Source organism: Sturnira hondurensis, unplaced genomic scaffold (assembly GCF_014824575.4).
Source record: "Sturnira hondurensis isolate 20B ecotype Veracruz unplaced genomic scaffold, ASM1482457v3 Scaffold0000982, whole genome shotgun sequence".
NCBI lineage: Eukaryota > Metazoa > Chordata > Mammalia > Chiroptera > Phyllostomidae > Sturnira > Sturnira hondurensis.
Window position 1 is genome coordinate 352,784 of NW_028073613.1, and position 23,836 is coordinate 376,619.

At 38.6% G+C, this 23,836-nt stretch overlaps 1 protein-coding gene across 2 annotated transcripts in view; it reads left to right on the plus strand.

Moving 5' to 3' along the window:
- The window catches only part of HDAC8 (histone deacetylase 8), a 252,551-nt gene that overhangs the window by 128,644 nt on the left and 100,071 nt on the right, over window positions 1–23,836 (plus strand). Inside the window, exon 10 of one of the 2 annotated variants that reach the window (XM_037057695.1) lies at window positions 3,751–3,780. The exons of the other annotated variant lie outside the window; for it this stretch is intronic. Coding sequence (XP_036913590.1) covers window positions 3,751–3,765 — 15 coding nt within the window. The 3' untranslated portion in view covers window positions 3,766–3,780. Of the gene's footprint in view, window positions 1–3,750; window positions 3,781–23,836 lie in introns of those variants that run through there. 2 annotated transcript variants of the gene reach the window in all.

Sequence of the window (23,836 nt, forward strand, 5' to 3'; positions counted from 1 at the left end):
CCTTTTTGTCAGGGTTCCTAGATGACTGACCTTTAAGTAAATTATTTATATGTTATATTTAAATCCATCTTTCTTTTTTCTTAGATTTTATTTCTTTTTAGAGAGAAGGGAAGAGAAGCGTAAAGAGAGGGAGAGAAACATCAATGTGTGGTTGCTTCTCACGTGCCCCCTACCACTGACCTGGCCCACAACCCAGGCATGTGCCCTGACTGAGAATTGAACCAGTGACCCTTTCATTTGCAGGCTGGCGCTCAATCTGCTGAGCTATACCAACCAGGGCTACATCCATCCTTCTATTTGTTGTCTATTTATCCCATATGTTCTTTGTTCCTTTCTTTTATTTTCCTGTTGTCTTTTGAATTAAATATTTTTTAGGATTTCATTTATCTCTTTTATTTGCTTTTTATCTATAAGTGTTTTTTTTTGGTGGTTGCTCTGGGGTTTAGAGTATGCATTGTGAACTTATCATAGTATACCTTCAAATACTGTTATACTACCTCATGTACAATATAGCACCCTTACAACAATGTTCTCCCACTTTTCCTGTTCCTTCCTTTGTGTTATTGCAGTCAGATATTTTTACTTTTGCATATGTTATAAATTCCATGATATATTTACTGTCTTGCTGTAAAGAATCAATTGTTCTTCTGATTTTAAAAATATTTATCAATTCATTTAAAATAAGGATAATAAATCCAGTACATGTTTGCACAAATAATGTGTTGTGATTTTTAAAAAAAAACCTGTATTTTCCAAGACAAAAAGAAAAACAACTTCATGAGAAGAACACATTGCTATACATTTGTGCACATCCTTAATATCTGGCTATAATAGATGACAGTTTATTTCTCATACCTGCTTTTACTTTCAGTGTGTTTTAACGTTGTTGTTAAAGTATATGAAGAAAATTCAGCTTCCCATGGATACATAGTTGGAAAAGGATGGAGTATTTTAATAACCTTTTCCAATAATTATGGACATTCTTCTTTGATACTACACAAAGTTCTACAAATGATAGTTTCTTAAAGGTTAATGGTGGTGGAATCTAAAACCATATCAATGACCTTTTTATGTACTGTTACATTAAAATTCAGTCATCTTATACTTTGAATGGATATTTGACCCATCTTATACATATTGATATTTTGGAAAATATTGGTTGACTATGTTATGCAAATCTTGCAAATGTTGAAACATTTTATACAATATCAAAAAAATCACATTAACTGATAATACTGTTGATCTCATTGGAACAAAGCTTAAGTTTTGGGAAGCTGTCAAGCTTACAGTGGCAGAATGTTTTTCAAAATTCTAATTTTCTCTGAAAAACATGAATATTATCAATGGCAACAAATAATGTCAGTGTTTATCCTAAAGTGATAGGCTTACTTCATTTTTGAGAAAATGTCTGCCAAGTACCCAAGTATTTAATCATGTTTTTTTCATCAGTTGTTCTTTCAGGCAAAAATGGTATTCCATGAAAAGTGGCTACTTAAGCCACAAATTAATCACAGATGTGCTTTTCCTCAAGACAACTACCATAGTATAGTTTATAACAGAAGCAACTTCTGCATATCTCCTATTTTGTCACACAATATTAAATCCAGGATCAAGATTTAATAGTTTTTACTGCTTCACCAAGGACATTCTTAAATAAAATTGGATTTTGGTTTTTTTACTGTGAGTACATGACAGTAAATAAAAAAATAACTGCTGGTGTACTTTGGTGCTACTGCCTTAATTTGTACCGTAGTGCCAGTAGTTTTACCCGCCATTGCTTTTGGAGCTCCGTGCAAATATAAACCAAACTGCTCCAGGATAAACCATGAGATTGAACCAAGTTATTCAGCATTTTCAATATTTTAGTACTACTTGTGTTTGTTGCCAACCGTGCACATACAAGTGTTCTTCAAAGATTAGTTGGTGCTGATACCACATGGCTACAAAGCAAAACAGCAAGTCCAGCCACATTGGTAGCCTTGGCTGTTTGTAAAGTGAAAGTACAATTCTGCAAATGAAATAACAACTAAATCTTCCTGTTTACAGCTAAATGTTTAAATAAACAAGTCACTTTGCCACTGAAAAGAGACAGAGCTCTGAGTTATTTTACCAGCTTTTCATCCAGTAGGCATTGAGCAAAGTGCATTGTCCAAGGCTTACTGGTCTTGAGGCTGTGATGTGCATTTCTCCAGCCCATCCAGTGCAATAGCATATGTATAAGATGCTTCAGTGACTTTTTCATTTCTAGTTTGAAAAGCTCTAATAATTGGAGGGGGTTTGATAAGCTCATCATGTCCACATTTAAAATATTCAATTTTCCTTTAACTATCAATGAATGGTCTGAAAATGATGCCACTACTTAAATAGCAAATTACTTTGAAACTGTGAAAATATCCTGTGCATAAGATCTTAGAAGGCAAATTAATGACATATAAAAGTAGTTTTAATCATATTTTTCTGTCTTACAGTTTCACCCTATGTCTTTGATGTAAATGTCTTCCTTCCGTGAAGTCACTTGTACTTCAGGTTCATCTTTTTCAGCTTCTTCAAACATAGATGTTGCAGCTCTGGCTTGAGAAAGCAAGTTTTCTAATCTCTTTTTACTAAGTCATCAACCAATTCCTATTATGTTTCTATATAGGTAAAGGTAAAATTCTGGAATTTCAAAAATAATAAAGTCCCAGTGATTAAATCAGATATAACTAAGGATACCTTTTCCATGTTCCTATTGTGGCTAGGGTGTCCAGTTACAGGTCATGATGCCAATACTTCAGAGGAGAGAACTAAGAAGCTTAAAGGAAGGAGCAAAGAGAAGATTTAGAGCCCAACCAGGCAAGATATCTGACAGTAGAGGCATCCACCATAGAGGCCCCAGTAGGGGGCACAGGTAGGCTAGATAGCTGCTCATACCAGTCAAGAGATGCAATGCTCAGACTAGAACACACCAGCTATGTCCAGTTCTAAACCATGGCCCCTGTACCCCCAGCTGGGCTATGCCACGTTTGGCTGAAATACATTGCTCCACTTATTCTGGCACCAGCTTGATAGACTGCCTCACTCCTCCATGGCCTTCCATGGCATTTCTTTGCAGTCAGCCACTAAGGGCTGCTCCCAACCTGACCCTAAATGATCATTTACACAAATTAAAAAACCCTGGCTGGTGTAGCTTAGTGGATTGAGTGCCGGACTGTGAACCAAAAGGTCGCTGGTTCTATTCCCAGTTAGGGCACATGCCTGGGTTGCAAGCTAGGTCCCCGATGGTAGGCACACGAGAAGTAACTACACATTGATGTTTTTCTTCCTTTCTTTTTCTGTCTCTTACCCTCTCTCTAAAAATAAATTAATTTTAAAAAACTAACAGATGAGTTTAAAAAATCTTTTACATTCACCCATGCATTTACCTTTTCCAGCATTTTTCAATCCTTTGTGCAGATCCAGGTTTCCACCTGATAAAAGTTACATTCTGCCTAAAAAACTTGAGTTAATTTTTCTTATAATATAGGTCTCCTAGCAATAAATTAAGGTTTTGTTTGAAAAGTATTTTGTCTTAATGGCTGAAGGATATTTTCACTGGGTATAGAGTTCTACACTGATAATTTTTCCTTCCAGAATTTTAAAGCTGTCATTCCATTCCTTGCATATTTCCTCATGAGCAGTTCACTAACAATCTTATCTTTGTTCCTTTGGCTAATACATGCTCTCCATTTTGGGGGGTGGGGTGCTGCTTTTAACTTTTCTCTTTGTGACTAGTTTTCCACAGCTTGATTACAGTTTGCCCTGGTGTGGTTTTTGTGTTTATCTTGTTTACAGCTTCTAGGATCTGAGGTTTTATAGTTTTCATTCCATTTAGAAATATTTCAGCTATCATTTCTGTCCTTTCTTTTCTCTACTTCTAATTCCAGTTACACTTGTTAGACCAGTTTTATTATCCCATAGGTCACTGCAGTACTTCAAGTGGTTTTAGTCTTTTATTTCTCTCTCTGATTCATTTTGAGAGTTTCTATTGCTTGGCTTCCAAGTTCATTGATCTTTTCTTCTGCAGTTTGTAACTGCTCTCAATCTTATCCAGTGAGATTTTCCTTTCAAATGTTTTATTTTTCATATGTAAAACTTATACTTTTAAAAATATTTTTCAATAAAATAAAATATTTTAAGAACGGATAACCAGGAGACTTCCGCCAAGATGGAGGCATAGGTGGAAACACTGTGCCTTCTCCCACAACCAAGTTTGAATACAACAAAGGTTTGGAGAAACAAAGACACAACCAAAGGACAGAAAATTGAATTATACGGAAATCCAACTACATCTAACTGTTCCACAGGGACGGTAAGAGGGGCGGAGCCAGCAGCGAGCAGGGTCGGGCAGGACAGGTCCCCAGACCCAGGCGCACAGGCAGCCCAGAACCAGTTGGGGTGCGGGGCAGACTGACCACGGTTGCACACTCGCACACAGTGAGACAGACCACGCAGGCCCCAGGGGGCGAACCCAGTGGTGGAGGGCTGACGGCGGTGGCACACTTGCGTGCAGTGGGACGAAACGCGTGGGCCCGGTGACGGCAGCAGCTGCAGCACTGGTGAGGGCCGAGGCGGCAGGCGGCAGAAGGACGCCATAGTCCCTCTTTGACCCCGCCCCCACATACAGCGTCACAACCCAGCGACCTAGTTGCCCTGCACTAGTGAACACCTTAGGGCTCTGATCCTGCTAAGGAATAGGCACAAACAAGCCAAAAGATGGTGCAAGAAGAACTCAAAGTCCCAGAGCCAATAACTCTAAGCGACCAAGAAATTGCCAGCCTCTCAGAAGCACAATTCAAGACACTATTTATCAGGATGCTCACAGAACTGGTAGATTATAGTCACAAATTAGAGGAACATAGTCACAAATTAGAGGAACATATGAAGGCTAAACTAATTGAAATGAAGGGAGATGCACAGGAAACCAATAGTGATGGAAAGGAAACTGGGACTCAAATCAATGGAATGGACCAGAAGGAAGAACAAAACATCCCACCAGAAAGGAATGAAGAAATGAGAATTCAAAAAAATGAGGAGAGGCTTAGGAACCTCCAGGACATCTTTAAACGTTCCAACATCCGGATTATAGGGGTACCAGAAGGGGGAAAGAAACAGCCACGAGTGGAAAACGTATTTGAACAAATAATAAAGGAGAACTTCCCCAGTCTGGCAAAGGAAATAGACTTCCAGGAAATCCAGGAAGCTCAGAGAGTGCCAAAGAAGTTGGACCCAAGAAGGAACACACCAAGGCACATCATAATTACATTAGCCAAGACCAAAATGAAGGAGAGAATCCTAGAAGCAGCAAGGGATAAGGGGACAGTCACCTACAAAGGAGTACCCATCAGACTGTCAGCGGATTTCTCAAAAGAGACCTTACAGGCAAGAAGGGGCTGGAAAGAAGTATTCCAAGTCATGAAATCCAAAGACCTACAGCCAAGATTGCTTTATCCAGCAAAACTTTCATTTAGAATGGAAGGACAGATAAAGTGCTTCTCAGATAAGGTCAAGTTCAAGGAGTTCATCATCACCAAGCCCTTATTATATGAAATGCTAAAGGGACTTATATAAGAAAAAGATGATGAAAAATATGAACAGTGAAAGGACAGCAAACACACAGTTATTAACAACCATACCTAAAAGAAAAGCAAACCAAGAGGATAGCTAGATCAGGAGTGGAACCATAGAAATGAAGAACACATGGAGGGTTAGCAACAGGGGAGTGGGAGGAGGAGAAGGGGGGAGAAGGTACAGAAAATAGCATAGAGAGTAGGTAGAAAATAGATAGGGGGGAGGGCAAGAATAGTGGGGGAAATATAGAATCTAAAGAACTTGAGACACGTGGTTATAAACTAAGGGGGGAGAATGGTGGAGGAGGGAGTGTGCGGGGGGAAGGGAATGAAGGGGGGAATAGAATAACTGTAATGGTATAATCAATAAAATATATTTTAAAAAAATGAAAAAAAAAAGAACAGATAACCAGGAAAAATCTTCCATTTCTCTGATCATTGTGTTCATGTTTTCTTTACATCCTTTAACATATGGAGCATATTTATAATAGCTGTTTTAAGATTCTTGTCTACTAACAGAGATAATAGTATCTCTGCCATTTCTGAACCTGTTTCTGGTGACTGATTTTTCTTCAGGTTATAGATCCGATTTTTCTGCTTCCTGGTATGTTTAGTTATTTTTAAAATAGAATATTGCTCTGGCTGGTGTAGCTAAGTAGATTGAGTGCAGGCCCGTGAACCAAAAGATTGTGCTTCAATTCCCAGTCAGGGCACATGCCTGGGTTGCAGGCCAGTTCCCAGCATGGGACCCAGGAGAGGCAACCGTACATTGATATTCTCTCCCTCTCTCCTTCCCTTCCCCTCTAAAGATAAATAAATAAATAAAATAAATAAATAAATAAATAAATCTTTTAAAAAAGATTGAGAACCTATACAAATAAATAAACTAGAATATCTAATATTGCAAATATTACATTGTTGGGTGCTAGATGTCTTTGTATCAATTTAGACAGGGTTGTGTTTTTTTTCTGATAAGTTATTGTGGATCAGTTTGATCCTTTTAAGGTTCATCTTTAAGCTAATTTAGATTATGTCTTGAGTAGTATTTACTCTTGGGCTAATTTAGCCTATTTAGAAGGCACTGCCCTAGCCCTGGCTGGTGTAGCTCAGTGGATTGAGCTCAGGCCTGCAAACTAAAGCATCCCTGGTTCGATTCCCAGTCAGGGCACATGCCGGGCTTGCAGGCCATGTTCCCAGTATGGGGTGTACTAGAGGCAACCACACATTGATGTTTCACTCCCTCTCTTTCTCCCTCCCTTCCCCATCTCTCTAAAATAAATAAAATCTTTTAAAAAAAAGAAGGCACTGCCCCTCTGAAGTCTCTACTGATGTCCCACATATTCAGTGAGGTCTCTCCACTTTGGCCTTGTGTGACCTCTAGGAAGTGTCCAGCTTATAACTCCTCATTAACTGTTTCCCTGGAAGTTTTTCTAGACTATCTTTGTAAAGTTCTACCCTATACTTGTTCAGATTGGTATTCATCAAAAACCTCAAGGGAATTCTATTCTATTATATTTACAATAATATTCTATTATATTTCTAGAACTCTTTTTGGCTTAGCTTCATCCCACATTTTCTAATTACCTTGGCCTTTCTGAACTCCAGCCTCTGTCTCCTCTATTCAGAGATTGCCAGGCTCTGTTTGGATCCCCCCACCCCTGCACCATGGTCTGGGTATTACCTCCAGGTAGGAACCTGGGGTGATGATACCGCTCACCCTATTTGTATTCCTTTTCTCTCAGATCACTCTCTTATGCAGCATATTGTCCCATGTCTAAAAATGTGTTTTCTGTATTTTATCAGTTTTCCAATTGTTCCTAAAGAGAAAATAACTCCACATCCTCGTTCCCCTCACACAGAAGTAGAAATCCTTTCTTACCTGCTTTTAATCTTTTGTGCACATTTTTCATGGATATTTTTACTGAATATAAAATTCTATTTAGAATTTTCTTATCCTCTTTGTCTCCATTGTTTCTGATGGAAATCCAGACTTGTCTTAAATCATTGTTTCCCTCCATACAATATGTTTTCATTTTCCCTCTGGCTGCCTTTACAAACTTGTGTTTGCTTTTCAGAACTTTGACCATGAAGTACCTCAGTGTACTTTTTTTGGTATTTATCCTGTTTGGAATTCTCTGAGTTCCTAAATTGTGAGTTGAAGTTGTATATATAATTTGGAAAATTATCAGCTGGAATTCTTCACATTCATTTTTGCCCTATTTTTTCCTTTTCTATATTTTTGGGATTTCAGTTACATGGACTGACACTATCTTACAAGTCACTGAAGCTATCATCATTTTTTCCAATATTTTTTCTCTGTACTTCAGTTTGCTTCATTTCCATTGCCCTATCTTCATGTTTAATAATTCTTTCTTCTTTAGTATCAATCTGATATTAATCCCATTCAACAAACTTTTTCATCCCGTCTGATTATTTTTTTTAAACTTCTCATTTGGAAATGGTTTTTAGATCCATGATTTCAAAGACGTACAAAGAGGTTCCCTGTACTCTTCATTCGGTTTCCTCCAATTGCAACATGGTATATAGCTCTAATACAGTATTAAAATCAGGATATTAACAGTAGTGCAATCCACACACCTCATTCAGATATCACCAGTTTTACATGCACTCATTCGTGTGTGTGCATGTGCGTACTTAACCCTATGCAATTTTACCACAGGTATAGATTGATATAACCACTACCACAATCAGGATACCAAACTGTTCCATCGCCACAAAGACCTCTCTTGTGCTACTCTTTCATAATCACACCTGCCCCCTTCTCTTCCCCACACCATCTCTGATCATTTCAGCCACTAATCTGTTATCTGTGTCTATAGTTTTTTTTACTTACAACTTGTGATATAAATGGAATTAGGCAGTATGTGAGCTTTTGAGATTTACTTTTTGACTCAGCTTAATTACCATGAGATCTATCCAAGTTGTTCAGTGCATCAGCAGTTCCTTTTGTTGTTGTTGTTGCTACATAGTATTCCATGGTACAGGTGTGCCATAGTTTGCTTAACCATTTGTCCATCGAAGAGCATTTGGATAGTTTCCAATTTGGGCTACTAAAATGAAATGTTCATGTACAGTTTTTATGTGGTTTTCATATCTCTGGGATCAATGCCCAGTAACACAATTGCTGGATGATAGTATAGGTTTACTTTTTTAAGAAACTTACTCCTGCTTTCTTTTTGTTACTAGTATAGTAAATGGTATATCCCATCTTTTCATAGTGAATCTTTTTCATCATTTTTATTACAGTTCCTCATATTGTTATATTTGAAGTGACTTTCCTGTAGACAAAATATAGTTGGGTTGAATTTTTTTAACTCATTCTGCCAGTCTCTTTTAATTGGCATATTTAATGCTGCTAATTTATATGTTAGGACTTATGTCTGCCTTTTGTTTGTTTGTTTGTTCCCTTTTTCCTCTCCTGCTTTCCTGTAGATTTCTTGGACATTTTTTATGAATTTCATTTTTATTTATCTATTCTATAGTGTTTTAAGTAGATCACTTTGTATAGATTTTTTTGGTGGTTGCTTTAGATATTTGACCATATATATATAGCTTATCACAGTCTGTTGGTATCAACATTTTGTCACTTTGAGTGAACTATGGAAACCTTACCTGCCTTTTGTATTCTTACCTTTCACTCTAATATAATACCCAGTGTTAAGAAGGTTATTTTTAAAGGCAAAAAAAAGTTTTTGCTTTAACCATCAAACATAATTTTAAACTTAAAAAGGAATAGAAAGGTCTTCTGTGTTTACCCAAATTTTTACTCTTTCTGTTATCCTTTTTTCCTTCTTGATGCCCTAAAATTTCTTCTTTTATTTATTTTTCTGTTTGGAGAACCTCCTGTGACCATTCTTTTGGGGGATGTCTCAAGAAGACAAATTCTCTTTGTTTACCTTCTGCCTTCATTTATCTTTGCCTCTTGATTTCTCTTTTATCTTATGGCCTCCATGGTTTCTGATGAGAACTCTACTATCATTCAGATCATTGTTATTGTTCCCATATTGGTGCAAAAGTACAATGATGCATCATTTCTCTCTACCTGCTTTTAATTTAAAAAAATTTTTTAAATATTTTTTATTTATTTATCTTTAGAGGGGAAGGGAAGGAGAGAAGGAGAGAAATATCAATGTATGGTTGCCTCTCATGAGTCCCCTGCTGGGAACTGGCCTGCAACCCAGGCATGTGCCCTGACTGGGAATCGAACCGTGATCGTGTGGTTCGCAGGCCCGTGCTCAATCCACTGAGCTACACCACCCAGGGCTAAAAAAATTCTTTGTCTAATCTTCACCCAAAGATATGTTTATAAGCAAGAGGAAAGGGTGGGTGGGGGGTGAGGGGGAGAGACAGACAGACAGACAGACCGATGTGAGAGAGAAATATGATTGGTTGCCTCCCGTATGTGCCCTGACTGGGGATTGAACCTGTAACCTATGCATGTGCCCTGACCAAGGATCAAACCTGCAACATTTTGGTATACAGAACAATGAGGCACCTACTGAGCCACCTGGCCAAGGGTACTTTTAAGGTTTTTATTTTTTGTCTTTATTTTTCAGATATTTGATGATGGTGTGAGTTGCAGTGGATTTCTTTGGGTTTTTCCTGTTTGTATTCATTCAGGTTCTTGAGTTTATAGTATTCTCTTTTACCAAATGAGGGGAAGTTTCAGCCATGATTTCTTTAAGTATTTTTTTCAATCACCTTGTTTATGTTCTCTTTCTGGGACTCTGATGACACAAATATTTGATTTTTTGTTGTTGTCCCACAGGATCCTAAGTATCTGTTCATTATTTTTCAGTCATTTTGTTTTTGTTCACATGGAATAATTTTTATTGTTCTATATTTCAAATTCACTGATTCTTTTAAAAATATGTATTAGTTTTTGGGGGGTTTTTTTGCTGGTTCTTTTCTCTTGTCGTCTCCATTCTTCTATTAAAAAACCCATTCAGTAAGTTTTTCATTTTGGTTATTATGTTGTACTTTTCAATTCTAAAATTTCCATTCTTCATGTTTTCTATTTCTTTGTTGATGGTTTCTGATTTTTCCTTTTGTTTGTATCATGTTTGTAATTGCTTCTTGAAATATTTTTTATGATAGCTGCCTTAATTCTTTCAGATAATTGTAACATATGTGTCATCTTGATATCACCATCTGTTGTTTTTTTTCATTCAAGTTGAGATGTTCCTGTTTCTTTGTATGATGAGTGATTTGTATTTTAACCTGGCGATTGGATCTTATATTATATAAGATATATATATATATATATATATATATATATATATATGATTGTATATATAATATACAATATATATTATATTGCCAGACTCTGGCAACTCTGTGCTCTGAATCCTCGGGCTAATAAGCCTGCAGATTTCTTCTTGAGCTCTACTACACACCACACAAAATATGTATAACTATGACACCCAGTGCAGTTCCCTTCTTTCGAAGGTTGAACTCCCTCTACTTTGTGCCTGTTTTTTGGATGCTCTCTGATACCTTCAACTTATCATGATGGTTGTTAGTCTGATGGAAGCTCTTCTGTCATTATCACATCCGAAAGTCAGGATTTCCTTGTCATTGTATACCTTTTGACACATACATGTATGTATGACTACTTTAAAAATGTAAATAAATTTTTGAAATTAACATTAAAAATTAATGAATGTATTTATCAGACAGACCTACTTTCATTAACCAGCTCCAAGGAGTTATAAAGACAGTATACAGTAGACAAGTGGAACAAATTATTTAACCAGTCTGTGCCTGAATTTCCTCACTATAAAATGAGTATTATTATAAGGATTGAATGTATTGGTCTAAGTAACATGCTTACAGTAGCTAGAATATATAAATAACATAAATATATAAGTAATATAAATTAAAATTTTACATGTTATTATTAATGTCTGAAATATTGGTAAAACTCCTCATAGGCAGGGACCTGTTTTTTCTTAGTCCCTCAATGCTGAAAATTTGGTGCTCAGCAAGGGCCTAATAATTTTATTTTTTAAAATGAACATAGTGCTGCTATAATGGATGTTATGTAGATTAAGCCTAACAGTCTTTATTGACACTGAGGCTCACAGAACAAAATACTGAAAAGAGATCTCAATGAAATAATATTGTTTATGTGAACAAATGTGAGTATGAGTGATCACAAATACTAGAAATTTTGTATTTGAATTTTATATTTGGATAAGGGGACAGTACCAGGCATTCAGCAAACTATCATCCTACTATAGAAAGTCTTCATAGAGGTAGGATTTAGAAACTCTTTCTAAAAAGAACATAACAGTCATTAAGTACTTTTTGTATTCCATGCAACTATATACATATGCTAGGTTCTTTATATATATTATCTCATTTATGTTTCTAAGCAACTCTGGAAGGTAGGCATTACCCCCATTTACCTGTGAGAAAAGTAAGACTCAGAATGTAACTTGGCCAGGATTAAAATAGCAGAGCCAGCAAAATAGCAGCACCAAGATTGAAACTCAAATTTTTCAAATTTCTGGGCTTATCCTCCCCGCTCCGTTCTTTCAATGATAAGACCCAGAGTTTTAGTATAAAGAATGCATAGGAGAAAAAATAAACATTTGTTAAGTATCTAATACTGCTGGCCACACAATGTGCCACATGCATTGTTACATTTTGTTCTGAAAGCTTTATTTTATCAAGTTCTCTCAATAACCCCATGAAAAGAGAGAAAAGTAATATTTTTTGAGTACCTGCTGTGTACCTGACACTTCTGTGGGGTTTATATAAGTTACCTCCTATGACTTTCTGACAGCCCAGTGAAACCTGTCATCTCCACAGCTAGGAAGAAACTGAGCTGAGCTTCCACCACATTTGCTTGATTCCCAAGAGAGCACTACAGAACACCACTCCAGGATACGTATTTCTAAGTGCTTTATAGATCATTTATTCTGTAAAACATAACTTTTTAAAGTACAGTCCAGATAACCAAAGATGTCTCCATACCAGCAGCCATTTAACATTTGGGGTGATCATAGACCCTTTTGAAAATCTGAAGGCCCCTCCTCCCAGTTAAATGCGGACAGCACTCAGCAATTTCCTAAAGCCCATCAATGGACTCTTTGTTTAAAACAAACAAACAGAAACCTCTAAAGAACAAAAATAAATCTTAAGAAACAAGAAAGCTCATTAAATCTGCAATTATTGAATTTTACAAATCCTTTAGAACTCTTAACATCTATATTTGGGTAGTCTATTATGTTTCAAAAAGCATGTTTCTCTTTTTGTTTTTTTTAGCCTCAGCACTGTTGACTTTCCTGGTGGTATAATTCTTTGTTGTGGGGGGACTATCCTATGTTTTATAGGATGCTGAGCAACATCTCTGCGCTCTACTCACTAGATGCCAGTAGCACACTCCCTGTGCCTCTTCCCCATTTTGACAACCAAGAATTTACCCAGAGACTGCTGAGTGTCCCCTGGGGGAAGGCAAAATTGAGAACCACTGGTCTGTAGTAATTGCAGTCGTCACTCCTGAGTCACTCACAGCATAAAGGGCCTAAGAACCAGACTTTTAAAAAGTGTATCCTTTTCTTGCTTGATTAAGGTCTCCCACAACACTTCTAAACTGGGTTGAACAAGATGATTCATCTCAACAATTAAATGGCTAGCTGAAGTTGTAAAGATTTTCCTTACATAAGAGACCAAAAAGAAAGTTCATATAGCTCCCCGGCCCCTGCTTTATTAAATGATTGACTTTTCAAGTCATTCACTCATTCAAAGAATATGTATTGAATGCTAATCATGTTGCAAACGCCGTACCAAGTGCTGGGGCTACAGTGGTGAACAGTGTATTTAGGTATGTCTCCTGCATCATGGAATGTACAGTCCAGTTAGAAAGAGACTACAGAAGATGTAAACACTGAGTGAAAATAATTCTAAACTATAATAACTATCACGATGGAATTATACAGAATGCAGAGATAGAGACTAACAAAGAGTTTTAGATGGGGTCTGCAGGAAAAAAAGCCTTTCTGAAGATGTGATGTTTAAGACTAGAACTTGTAGGGTGAGAAGAAAACACCCAGGTATAAGAAAACACAGCTAGAGGGCAAGTGTCACTCTAGGAGGCAGAGTAGGCAATTGTGTGCAAAGACCCTAAAGTAAGAAAGAGCTTGGCACATTCTGGCCACTGAAAGAGGACCACTGTAACTAGTGCTAGTGAAGAAAGGGTGAGAAGTACGAGATGGAATGGGCAAGGACCAGATCCTGCAGGGCCCTATAGGCCAAGGGAAGGAGTTGGATCTTATTCTTAATATACTGGGGAGACACCGAAGGCTTTTAACTAGGAAATATATCATGGTTTGATGTACATGTTTATTTTATTTTTTTAAAGATTTAATTTATTTTTCTTTAGAGGGGAAGGGAAGGAGAGGAGAGAAATATCAATCTACGGTTGCCTCTCGTGAATCCCCTGCTGGGAACTGGCTTGCAACCCAGGCATGTGCCCCGACTGGGAATCGAACTGCAATCGTGTGGTTCGCAGGCCGGTGCTCAATCCACTGAGCTACACCAGCCAGGACTGATGTACATTTTTAAATCACTCTGGCTTTTGTGTGGAGTAGGGAGGAGGTGGCAAGTATAGAAGCATAGACACAAATAGGAGGCCCATGCCAGTTGAGAGATGATGGTGGTAGCAGTACAAATGGAAAGAATGACATATTTTAAAGATAGGATTGACATCATAAACTAATAAACTAGATGTAGATGGTGAGGGAAATGGAGGAATCACAGTTTCTACTTGAACATTTAGTTACAGTAGAATTTATTGAATTGGGAAAGCCAGCTTGGTAAAAAAAAAAGTGACATTTTGTTTTCCTGGCCAACTAAGCAACAAATATTATCATACCTCACTAGATATTCAGTGAAAAGGGAAGCTATTTAGTTCAACTAAGATTTATTAAGTACCCACTGTATGCTGGGCATGCTGCTAAGTGCTAAGGGTACAGAGAAGTAAAAGACATGTCCCTTTGCTCAACAAGGTTACAGCCCAGCAGTGGCGACGAACATAAACAGACAACTTCAATTGGCTTTGTTAAGTGTTAAGTTAGAGGCATGCACAGGGTCTATAAAGTCACAGAACAAAATCAATCAGTCTGACTGGGGCAGGGGTGTGGGGGTCATGGATGGTATCCTGAAAGTGATTCCCAAGCCAAGGAATGAGCTGAGTATTATTAGCCAGGCATGTAAGTATGCGAAAGCAGAGGAGGTTAAGGAAACAGCAGTAGAAAGGCACACAGATATGAAACAGCAGTTCATTGAATTGTTTATAATTGTTTATTGAAATTATAAACAATACAATATTACTAGAACATAAACCTGAACACTGGGAATGGAGAGGAGATGAGACAGGATACATAATATTGACAAGAGCTACAGTTATTGAGCACTTATATGCCAGATATACATATGTCATGAAATTCTCAATTAGAATCCACTTGGTTATAATACAGATATGGAAACTGAGACAGAGAAGTCTTGGCACCTGTCCCAAAGTTTCACACTGCCAGGACTGAAATTCAGACCAGGCTGTTTAAGTCCAGAGCCCATGCTGTTAACCACAGAATGTTGTACGTCTCATGCTGAAGAACTGACAATGTACCCACTGATAGTGATGTGTTCAGATCTCTGTTTTGATGAGATGACTCAGGATAAGTTTAAGAAAGGCCAGGGAGTGACCTTACTGGTATGGCTCAGTTGATTGAGCATCATCCTTCAGAGCAATTCCTGGTTCACTGGTCACCGGTTCAATTCCTGGTCAGGGCAATGCCCGCATTGTGGGCCTGGTCCCCAGTTGGGGCTCATGTGAGAAGCAAGCAATCGGTGTTTCTCTCCCTCTCTTTCTCCCTTCCTTCCCCTCTCTCTAAAATAATTACATAAAACCTTTAAAGAGAGAGAGAGAGAGAGAGGCCAGGGTAGAAACTGCCACAATAGATCAGACAAGTGATGAAGGGAACTTAAAGTAGGGAATGGAGACAAGAAAAAGATTTTTGAAATTTTTAGTAGACAGAACCAGCACAACTTGGTGATTAGTTGGATTCTGAGGGTAAAGGAGAAATCTATGGCGTCACCATGTGTTCTGGTTTGGATGAATGGATGATGTTCCTGTATGACAAATACAGGATGAGAAACACCATAAGTGAACCATTTTTCACATTGAGTACTAGCTGCCAATGGATCACCCAAATGGATCTGACCAACATGCAATTGGATACAAGTCTTAAGTTCAGGGGGTAAGTCATGACTGAATATAGATGTGAGTAAAAACATGAGAGTAAATGAGATTACATGTGGAGAGTGTGTAAGAAAGAAACCATAGGACCAATGAGGGAATCTTGGAGAATTTTGGTTTTAAGAGACCAGCAAACATGAGCTCATAAAGGAGACTGAAAAGGTATGTTAAGGATAAAGCATAACAGCACAGTGATTTAAATAATGGACTCTGGACCTAGTCTGTGTGATTTTATACCTTCAATCTCTGCCACTTACCAGCTGTGTGACTTTGGGCAACTTACTTCACCTCTCAAAGCCTCAATTGTTGCAGGATTAAAGATACACATAATAGATATATAGCCCTTAGAATAGTCCCTGATAAACACACAGTATGCATTAGCTAATACTTAGAAAAAAACAGAGTAGGATCACTGATACCAGAAGTTGGAAGTTTAAAAAATGAAGAAAATTCTTAGATGTGTCAGATGCAGCTAAGTCCAATAAACTGAGAACTTCCAAGTATGAATTAGATGTGGCAAAATGGAGAATATTGGAGGCCTTAATCGGAGGCATTTCAATACAATGGAAGGGGCACAGGCCAGACAATAGTGGGTTAAGTTCTGAATAGAAGGTAAAGAAAATGACTGCAATGGGTAAGGCTAACTCAGGAAGCTTGTTGTTTAAGGAAAATTTATAAGTGAAATAAAAGAAATGTATATTCAAAATAAGGATGATCACCTTAGCTTTTTTTGTTTACAATAACAAAAACAGGAACCTATCCTAAACATTCAAGAGTGAGGAGATGAGAGGTTGATAGCAGGGTTGGGGAAAGTGGTAAACATTGGAACAGTAATTGAGAATGGGAGAAGGAGCTAAGCAGAGACAAGTTATAGGATAATGAAGAAGCTTGGAATATGTGCCTGAAGTTAGAAACCATACATTGGTGATGCTAGTCTGTCCAGTGGTACAGTTTTCTTCAATGATGACAGAACAGAGAAGGAAAATGGGATTGGGGGTTGATCTTGAATGGTGATTATCCAGGCAGATGGGTAAAAGGACAGAGGTTGAAAGAGAATTCCAATCCAATCCTGTGGGTCTAGGCTGGACATGAGGCTGAAAGGGAGCAGACAAACCAGGAGAAAATAGGGATCAGGGCACTGTCCCTTTAAGGTCAGAAAGCAGAGAGTGGGGTAAAGGCACAAGAGAATTGGTAGGACCAGAACTTGGACTCAGAGTGTAAGATACTGGAGGTAGCATGATAGAAAGGCTGTAGATTTTGGAATCAGAAAGTGGAATTTGAATTATCGCTCTGATATTAAACCTAGTAGCTTCCCCTTATCTGTGGTTTTGCCTTTCACTGTTGCAATTCCTCATAATCAACTGCAGTCTAAAAATAATTAAATGAAAAATTCCAGAAATAAACAATGTATAAGTTTTAAATTTTGTACTGTTCTGAATAGCACGGTGAGAGCTCACACCGTCCCTCTCCATCCTGCCCAGGATGTGAATCATCCCTTTGTCCAGAGTATCCACTCTGTATACACTCCTCAACCATTAGTCACTTAGTAGCTGTGTCAGTTATCAGATCAATTGTCTCAGTATCATAGTGCTTGTGTTCAAATAACCCTTTTTTACTTAATAATGCCATATTTGCATAATTTTACAGTGCATTGTTACTTGTTCGGTTTTATTATTAGTTATTGTTGTTCATCTCTTACTGTGCCTAATTTATAAATTAATTTTTATCGCAGGAAATATATGCGTAGGAAAAAGCATAGTATACATCGGGTTCAGTACTATCTGTGGTTTCAGGCATCCACTGGAGGTCTTGGAATACATTCCCACAGTGGATAAGGGAGAACTACTGTTGATGCCAGGCAGTACCTGGGGAGTCCAAGGGAGGCCCTAGCCTGATCCGGGTTCTTGTCATGGAATAAGAAGGAATTCAAGAATGTGACAGAAAGATTTACCAAAGCACAGTAAATTTATTAAAGTAATAGTATGCACTCAAAAAGTGACAGCAGGCAACCTTGGAGATTGAGAAGTGCCAATGGGTTCTGGGTAGAAAGTTTTTATCACTGTTGGCAAGGGGGAATAGGATAGTCCTCTGCTTCAGACACTGGTGGGGTGACTGCCAACATGGCTTGTCCTTGTCTCTCCTTTCTTGATAGGGGTTTTTTTAGTCTTCCCAATTAGAGGTAATTGGGGAGGGAGAAGTGGGGGAACAGGTGGTCTGTGAAGGTCATGTCTGTGATGCCCCAGCCAAGACAGAGAAGGAGAGGGCTAGAGCTTGAGGCCTTCCTTCCCTATTCTAACTCTCCTGCCTCATAAATCTCCACTGAGAGATTTTGATCTCATAATCATATGGGAAGATAAAGGGTTGGTGGTCAGTCTTCTGTAGTTGCTTCAGGCTGACAGTAGGCATAGACCCTGCCTAACATGGGATTGAAAATCTCTTTCTATGCGACCTAGGGCCCAAGCCCTATATCCCCTGGATGTTAAGATACAGGCTAGAATCTTTGGCATGTCATCATCTTTATATGAAACTGTTGTAACCCAGAAGATATAAACTTAAAAGGAAATTAAAAGGCATGGACCAAATAATAAAAGGAGGAAAATAGTTATTAATGGACCAAAGAGTAGAAGGAGCCAGGTGAAAGAAGTGAGAGCTTGTTGTACTTGTCCTGGACTGAAGACATATTTAAATTGTTTCTAGATCTTTGTGTCAAAATATATATCAGAGGTTAGGAAGGGCCTCCCATGTAACACTGCAAAATGCCTTAGTTCCAGGTTTGATTTGGGAGCTCCTCTGTACCTTAGGAGGGCTATGGGCAAGAGTTGGAATCATGTATCTGAGGTCCCTGGCATAATGTTGCTAATATTTTCTTTAAGGTATGTTTAGCTTTTTCTACCTTTCCTGAAGACTGAGGCCTCCATGAACTACGTGAATGATTGTTAATGTCTAGAGCTTCAACTACCTGTTGGGTAGTTTTGGCCATGAAGGAAGGGCTATTGTTACTTTGGAGGCTTTGACTCAGTCCAGACCTTGTTATGATCTCTTTAAAGAGGGTTTCTAGGCCGAGTTGAAAGTGCCTGAGGGAGTGTCCCAGGGGAATCTTCCTGGCCTCCCGCTTTTGTGTTCCTCTGGATTATCTACTGGGCTTGATGGAGGGACTAACAAGAGAGGATCATCTAGGATGACTAAATGACGCTGGGGAGGGCTGGAAGAATGGAAATAGACATAGAAGATCTTACATGAGCCTCGTTTCTGTGGCTCTTAGTACAGGGCCATGAAGGCTTGTATATAAGGGATTTTTGTCTATGTTTTCCTTGGTATTTGTAGAAGAGATCTAATGAAAGAATAGTATTGTAATTTAAGGTCCCACTTTTAGACCATGTTTCCCCATTCCCTAACTTATATTGGGGAATAGACAATATACCATACTACAAAAAATTAATTTTTTGTGTGTTTTAAACAGTCTAATTCGAAGTCCTTCCAGTTAGCTAGAATATAGCCTAGGTGTGTCCTCAGGAATAGACAAAGAGTTTCCCAAAATGCCTGGAGAAAGAAAAGAGGTGTGTTAGTGAGGGTTAGGCATCCTGCCTAGTCCTCCAACTAGTGGGTAGGCCAGGAGGGTTTGAACTTAAGGGCATGGCGGACACCTGGCTCCCTAAGTCCACCCAGCCTATTCCAGTCATCTCCAGGGTGGACCAGTTTGGTTCCTCCTACCATGGGCCCATGGCTCCCCAGCCAGTGGGATCTGTCTAAGCAGAAGAGGGGCTGCTAGGGGAAGGGAGGCCCTCAGAGGGAGCAGATCCATGATGGCCCAGGTGCTACCCGCTCTTTTGGGGCCCATAAAGGCAATGGCCATCCCTTAAGTCTGGGATGCTGAAGGAAGGCCGCAGTAGTCGTGAAGCCATAGAATAGTCTGTAAGAGTTTCAGTTTGCACTTGGGCCAGGTAAAACTGAGGCATATGGAGATTCTGGAGAAAGTGTGGACATCTGGTTCCCAGATGAAAAGGAGAAAAATTTGATAAAAGCTGTTTTTAAGGCAGAGGTGAAGGAAGGCAAATCAATGTGGGCAAACTGACTAGCAACTGCAGGCAGACAACTTACTTCTCTGGGGTGTGGGTCTGAGGCTCTTGGTAACATAGGAGGGGTTCTTGAGAGGGAGTCTGAGAGAGAGACAGAGACAGAGACAGACAGAGATATCCAGTCAGGGATTGCTGGAGAAAGGATCGAGGAGAGAGCCTCAAACTGCAGCTCTCTGGTTGCAAGTCTCTCAGAGTGCATTTGTAAAAGAAAGAGACCCTCTAGTTTGGCTATCAAACAGTCTAATGCTAGTGTATTAAGCACTGACTTTGCCAGAGAAGTGCGTATTGCCCCCAGAGAGTCTGTGGCGTCCCTGAGTGACTTGTGCTGTTAGTTCCCATAGCCCCATATGAAGCCCCTCAGTAAGCAAGTCCTTGCTAGGCACCTCAAAGACAATGGGACACAGGGTATCTAGCTAACAGGCACCTGCCCAAAGCTCTCTTGTTTACCATACTTAATTCAAATTAGGCTACAGGGGGAACATTTTAAGATCTTGTTTTGTGAAGCAGCTTTCTCTGCCTGAATCTCTTGAGCAGGAAAGGGGGAGGGTCACAGGGGAGGTGTCTTTTTTTCCCTAATAGCTTAGCATCAGTATCCCAAAAAATCAGTTTCAAGGTGGCAGAACTTTGGTCCCTTTAGTCATGCCCTTTAAATAATAAAGTTTTACATTCCAGAAGCAAAGTTGGTGGATTGTTCTATATTGCATGATTCAATTATTTAGTCCTGAAAATAAGTCAGTTTGGTTATATTGTTGAGTCTCATTTTAAGAATTGTGTAAACAAGCAACCAGGTATTTAATAAGGGGTATATCTATGAGAACAGATGAAAAAGGCAAAAGTTAATGACCAGTGTAAATTATAAACTAGTTTCTCAGTCTGTAAGACTATCAGTCAAAATGATTTCTAGATTGAAGGCTCAAAGTTGTTGTTTTTTTTTCCTGGAATGAAAGCAAGCAGTGACAATTTGATACATTTTCCTTATTTGAAGGTTGAATGTCTCTGGTGATGTCATCAGGTCCTTAGGTAAATTCTGCATGGTTTACACAGCATTAGTCACTGAGATTGTATAAGCTGTTGTAGTGATTTCTCAAGTTTATATCAAGTCTTTTGGCTGCTATCTGCACATTCAAAGCTCAGAGAAAAAGCTTTAGTTCTCAATAATTCAAGTCAAAGGATGGGAGAAAAATAAAGCATTAGTTTGGAGGATAGTAGTAGCCCAATATTTAAGGAAACTAGAAAAACTCAGGATCCAGTCCAGTTAATAGTTGTCTTCCGATTTTATTTTTCACCTAACTGAATAGAGTCTAATATCCACAACTGTATATTATAGATTCTATGGAAACACAATTTCTCTCCCTAAAATCACCCTGATTTTTAATCAAAGACAGATAAATTAAGATTATTTACTATATTGTCTATTTTCAATTTGGCCTGATGTTTGCATAAATGCAAGAATACCAATTGATTTTTAGGCTCTTTTAAATCTGCTTTGCTGGAATCTCATAAGGAATCTCCAGATTGAAGCTTAATTAGCCTCTCAGAGCAAAGACGTCAAGCCACATAGTTGCCATCAGGCTTTTCCTGCATTGTTCATAGGTTTGGGTAAATTCCTCAAGTTCTTGAGACCAAAAACGTCTTGAAGTTCTTTCTTAACCATCTTCCAGGAAAGCAACCTGCGTACCTTACCTGGAAAGACTGTCATAAACCATATAAATAAGGGAAGTAACAAACTGTCTTTCCAAGGAGATTTTATCGGCTTCCAAAGTCAACCTTAATTCCTTAAAACTTTCTGGTGACATCCAGAGTCTATGCATGTCTTTCCCAAACATGATATGCCACTCAAAGTCTTGGTTATTAATAAAACCACTGTCCAATTGTGTCCTGTTACAAAGAGAACAGATTATCATTGAATTCGTACCAATAACTATATTGCTGTGAAAATTAAATAATAATCATTCATTAAGAGTTCTGAATTCTGGAGGAATCAGGTGGGAGAAAAATCTAAGTGCTTCAGTACTACTTACAAATATATAATTAGCCAAATTGCTCTAAGAAAAAAAAAAGCAAGTTTCCTTATATCTAGAAAACAAAAAAATTAGCAATATTTTCAACAAAAAGTTGCAAAGATTATAATTATCTTCAATTTATTCAGTCCCATCATCAAATTTTGTTTATCTTCATTATCTGTGAATATTTCCAGAAATCCATTTATTCCATAGAGTTCTATTAATCTTTATCCAGTCAAAGGTATGATCTAAAAATTTATTCTCAGAAATATGTAATTTAGATTAAGTCAGAGTCCTTTGCATGGATCTTTCTGAAGATGTAACATTTGCAAATGCCTCAGAGTTTTAAAAGTACCAGTTTTTTTTCTTCAATTACCTTAGCCTTGTTTACAGTTTTAATTACCCAGCAGGAAGACCAGTCCAGACTCTCTATGAAAGTTTCAAAGGCTGTGAATGAGCAGTAGAAACAAAGAAGGCCTCAGCTTCAATTCAGGGAATTATGTGTGTCAGAAGGCTACATGGTGAACAACATTGTGAATATCCATTCCCCAAAAGAAGAGAAAGAAATATGAAAAGAAAGTGTGCTTGTAGAAAGCCAAAGCAAACAGGACAGTTCCATTTGGTTGCTAGGGGTGATCAGTCCCCTAGCTTACTGTGGTATCCTTTTACCTGGGAGCCACTAGGAACACTCCTGTGAATGTGCTTACTTACCCTGTTCCCTGAGGCAAAACCTACCAATGGCCAGGACGGTGGCTAGACACTCTGATTTGGATTTACTCCATTCAGACATGGGACTTGACTCTCCACTGACAATAGCGACAGGAAAAGCGACCAAAATAGAGGAAAGTAAACAACTTCTGGCTGGCTCACCAAAAACTGATGCTGGGTGGCACCTGGGGAGGCCAAGGGAGGCCTCACCCTCATTCAGGTTCTTGGAATGTATCTTCATGGAGTATAAGGGAGAACTAAGGTATATTGATGCCAGGTGGTACCAAGGGAGGCCTCAACCTGATCCAGGTCCTTGTTATGGAACAAGAAGGAATTCATTAAAGTGATAGTACATGCTTGAGAAGTGAGAGTGAGCATCCTTACAAATGAGACATGCTAATGGGGTCTGGGTAGAAGGTTTTTATTAAACATAGGCAAGGGAGCATAGGGTGGCTCTCTGCTTCTGATGCTGGCAGAGTTACTGCCCACATGACTTGTCCCTGTCTCTCCTCTTTAGATAGGGATTTGGGGAGGGGTCTCCCAATTAGAGGTAATTGGGGAGGGAGGGGGAAGTGGGGGGAACAGGTGGTAACTGAAAGTCATATCTGTAATGTTCCAGCGAAATTGGAGAAGGGATGGGGTAGAGCTTAAGGACTTGGTTCCCTATTCCAGTTTTCCTGCCTCAATATGACTTTAGGCAAACACCTTGAAATGTCTAAATTTCAGTTTCCCTATCACACCTATCTTACAGTGAAGCTAGCACATGGTCATGGTTCAATAAATGTTAACCCCCTTCTTTCTCACCTAGCAGTTATTGAGCATTCATTATAAAACATTATTTTCTGGGCACACCAAAATAAAGGTCTATTTACTTCCTTTTAGGGACTGATGGTTTAGCAAAAGTGACACAAATAACAAGAGGTAAATAACACATCGTAAACAGATAAATTACAGTTCTAGTTGCTAAGTGCAATAATAGCAGTATGACCACAGTGCTTTGAGAACTCAGTGAAGGTGTGACTAATAGTGCCTAATGGAGTGAGGGAAGGCTTCCCTGGAAAGCTATTCACATCCTGTTTTTTAGTTCTAATGTTAATTGAAAGAGAGTAGCAGAAAATGGGGAGATAACACTTTAAGGGGGAACAGAAAGAAGCTTTTGCTTTTATTTTCCCAGGCAGT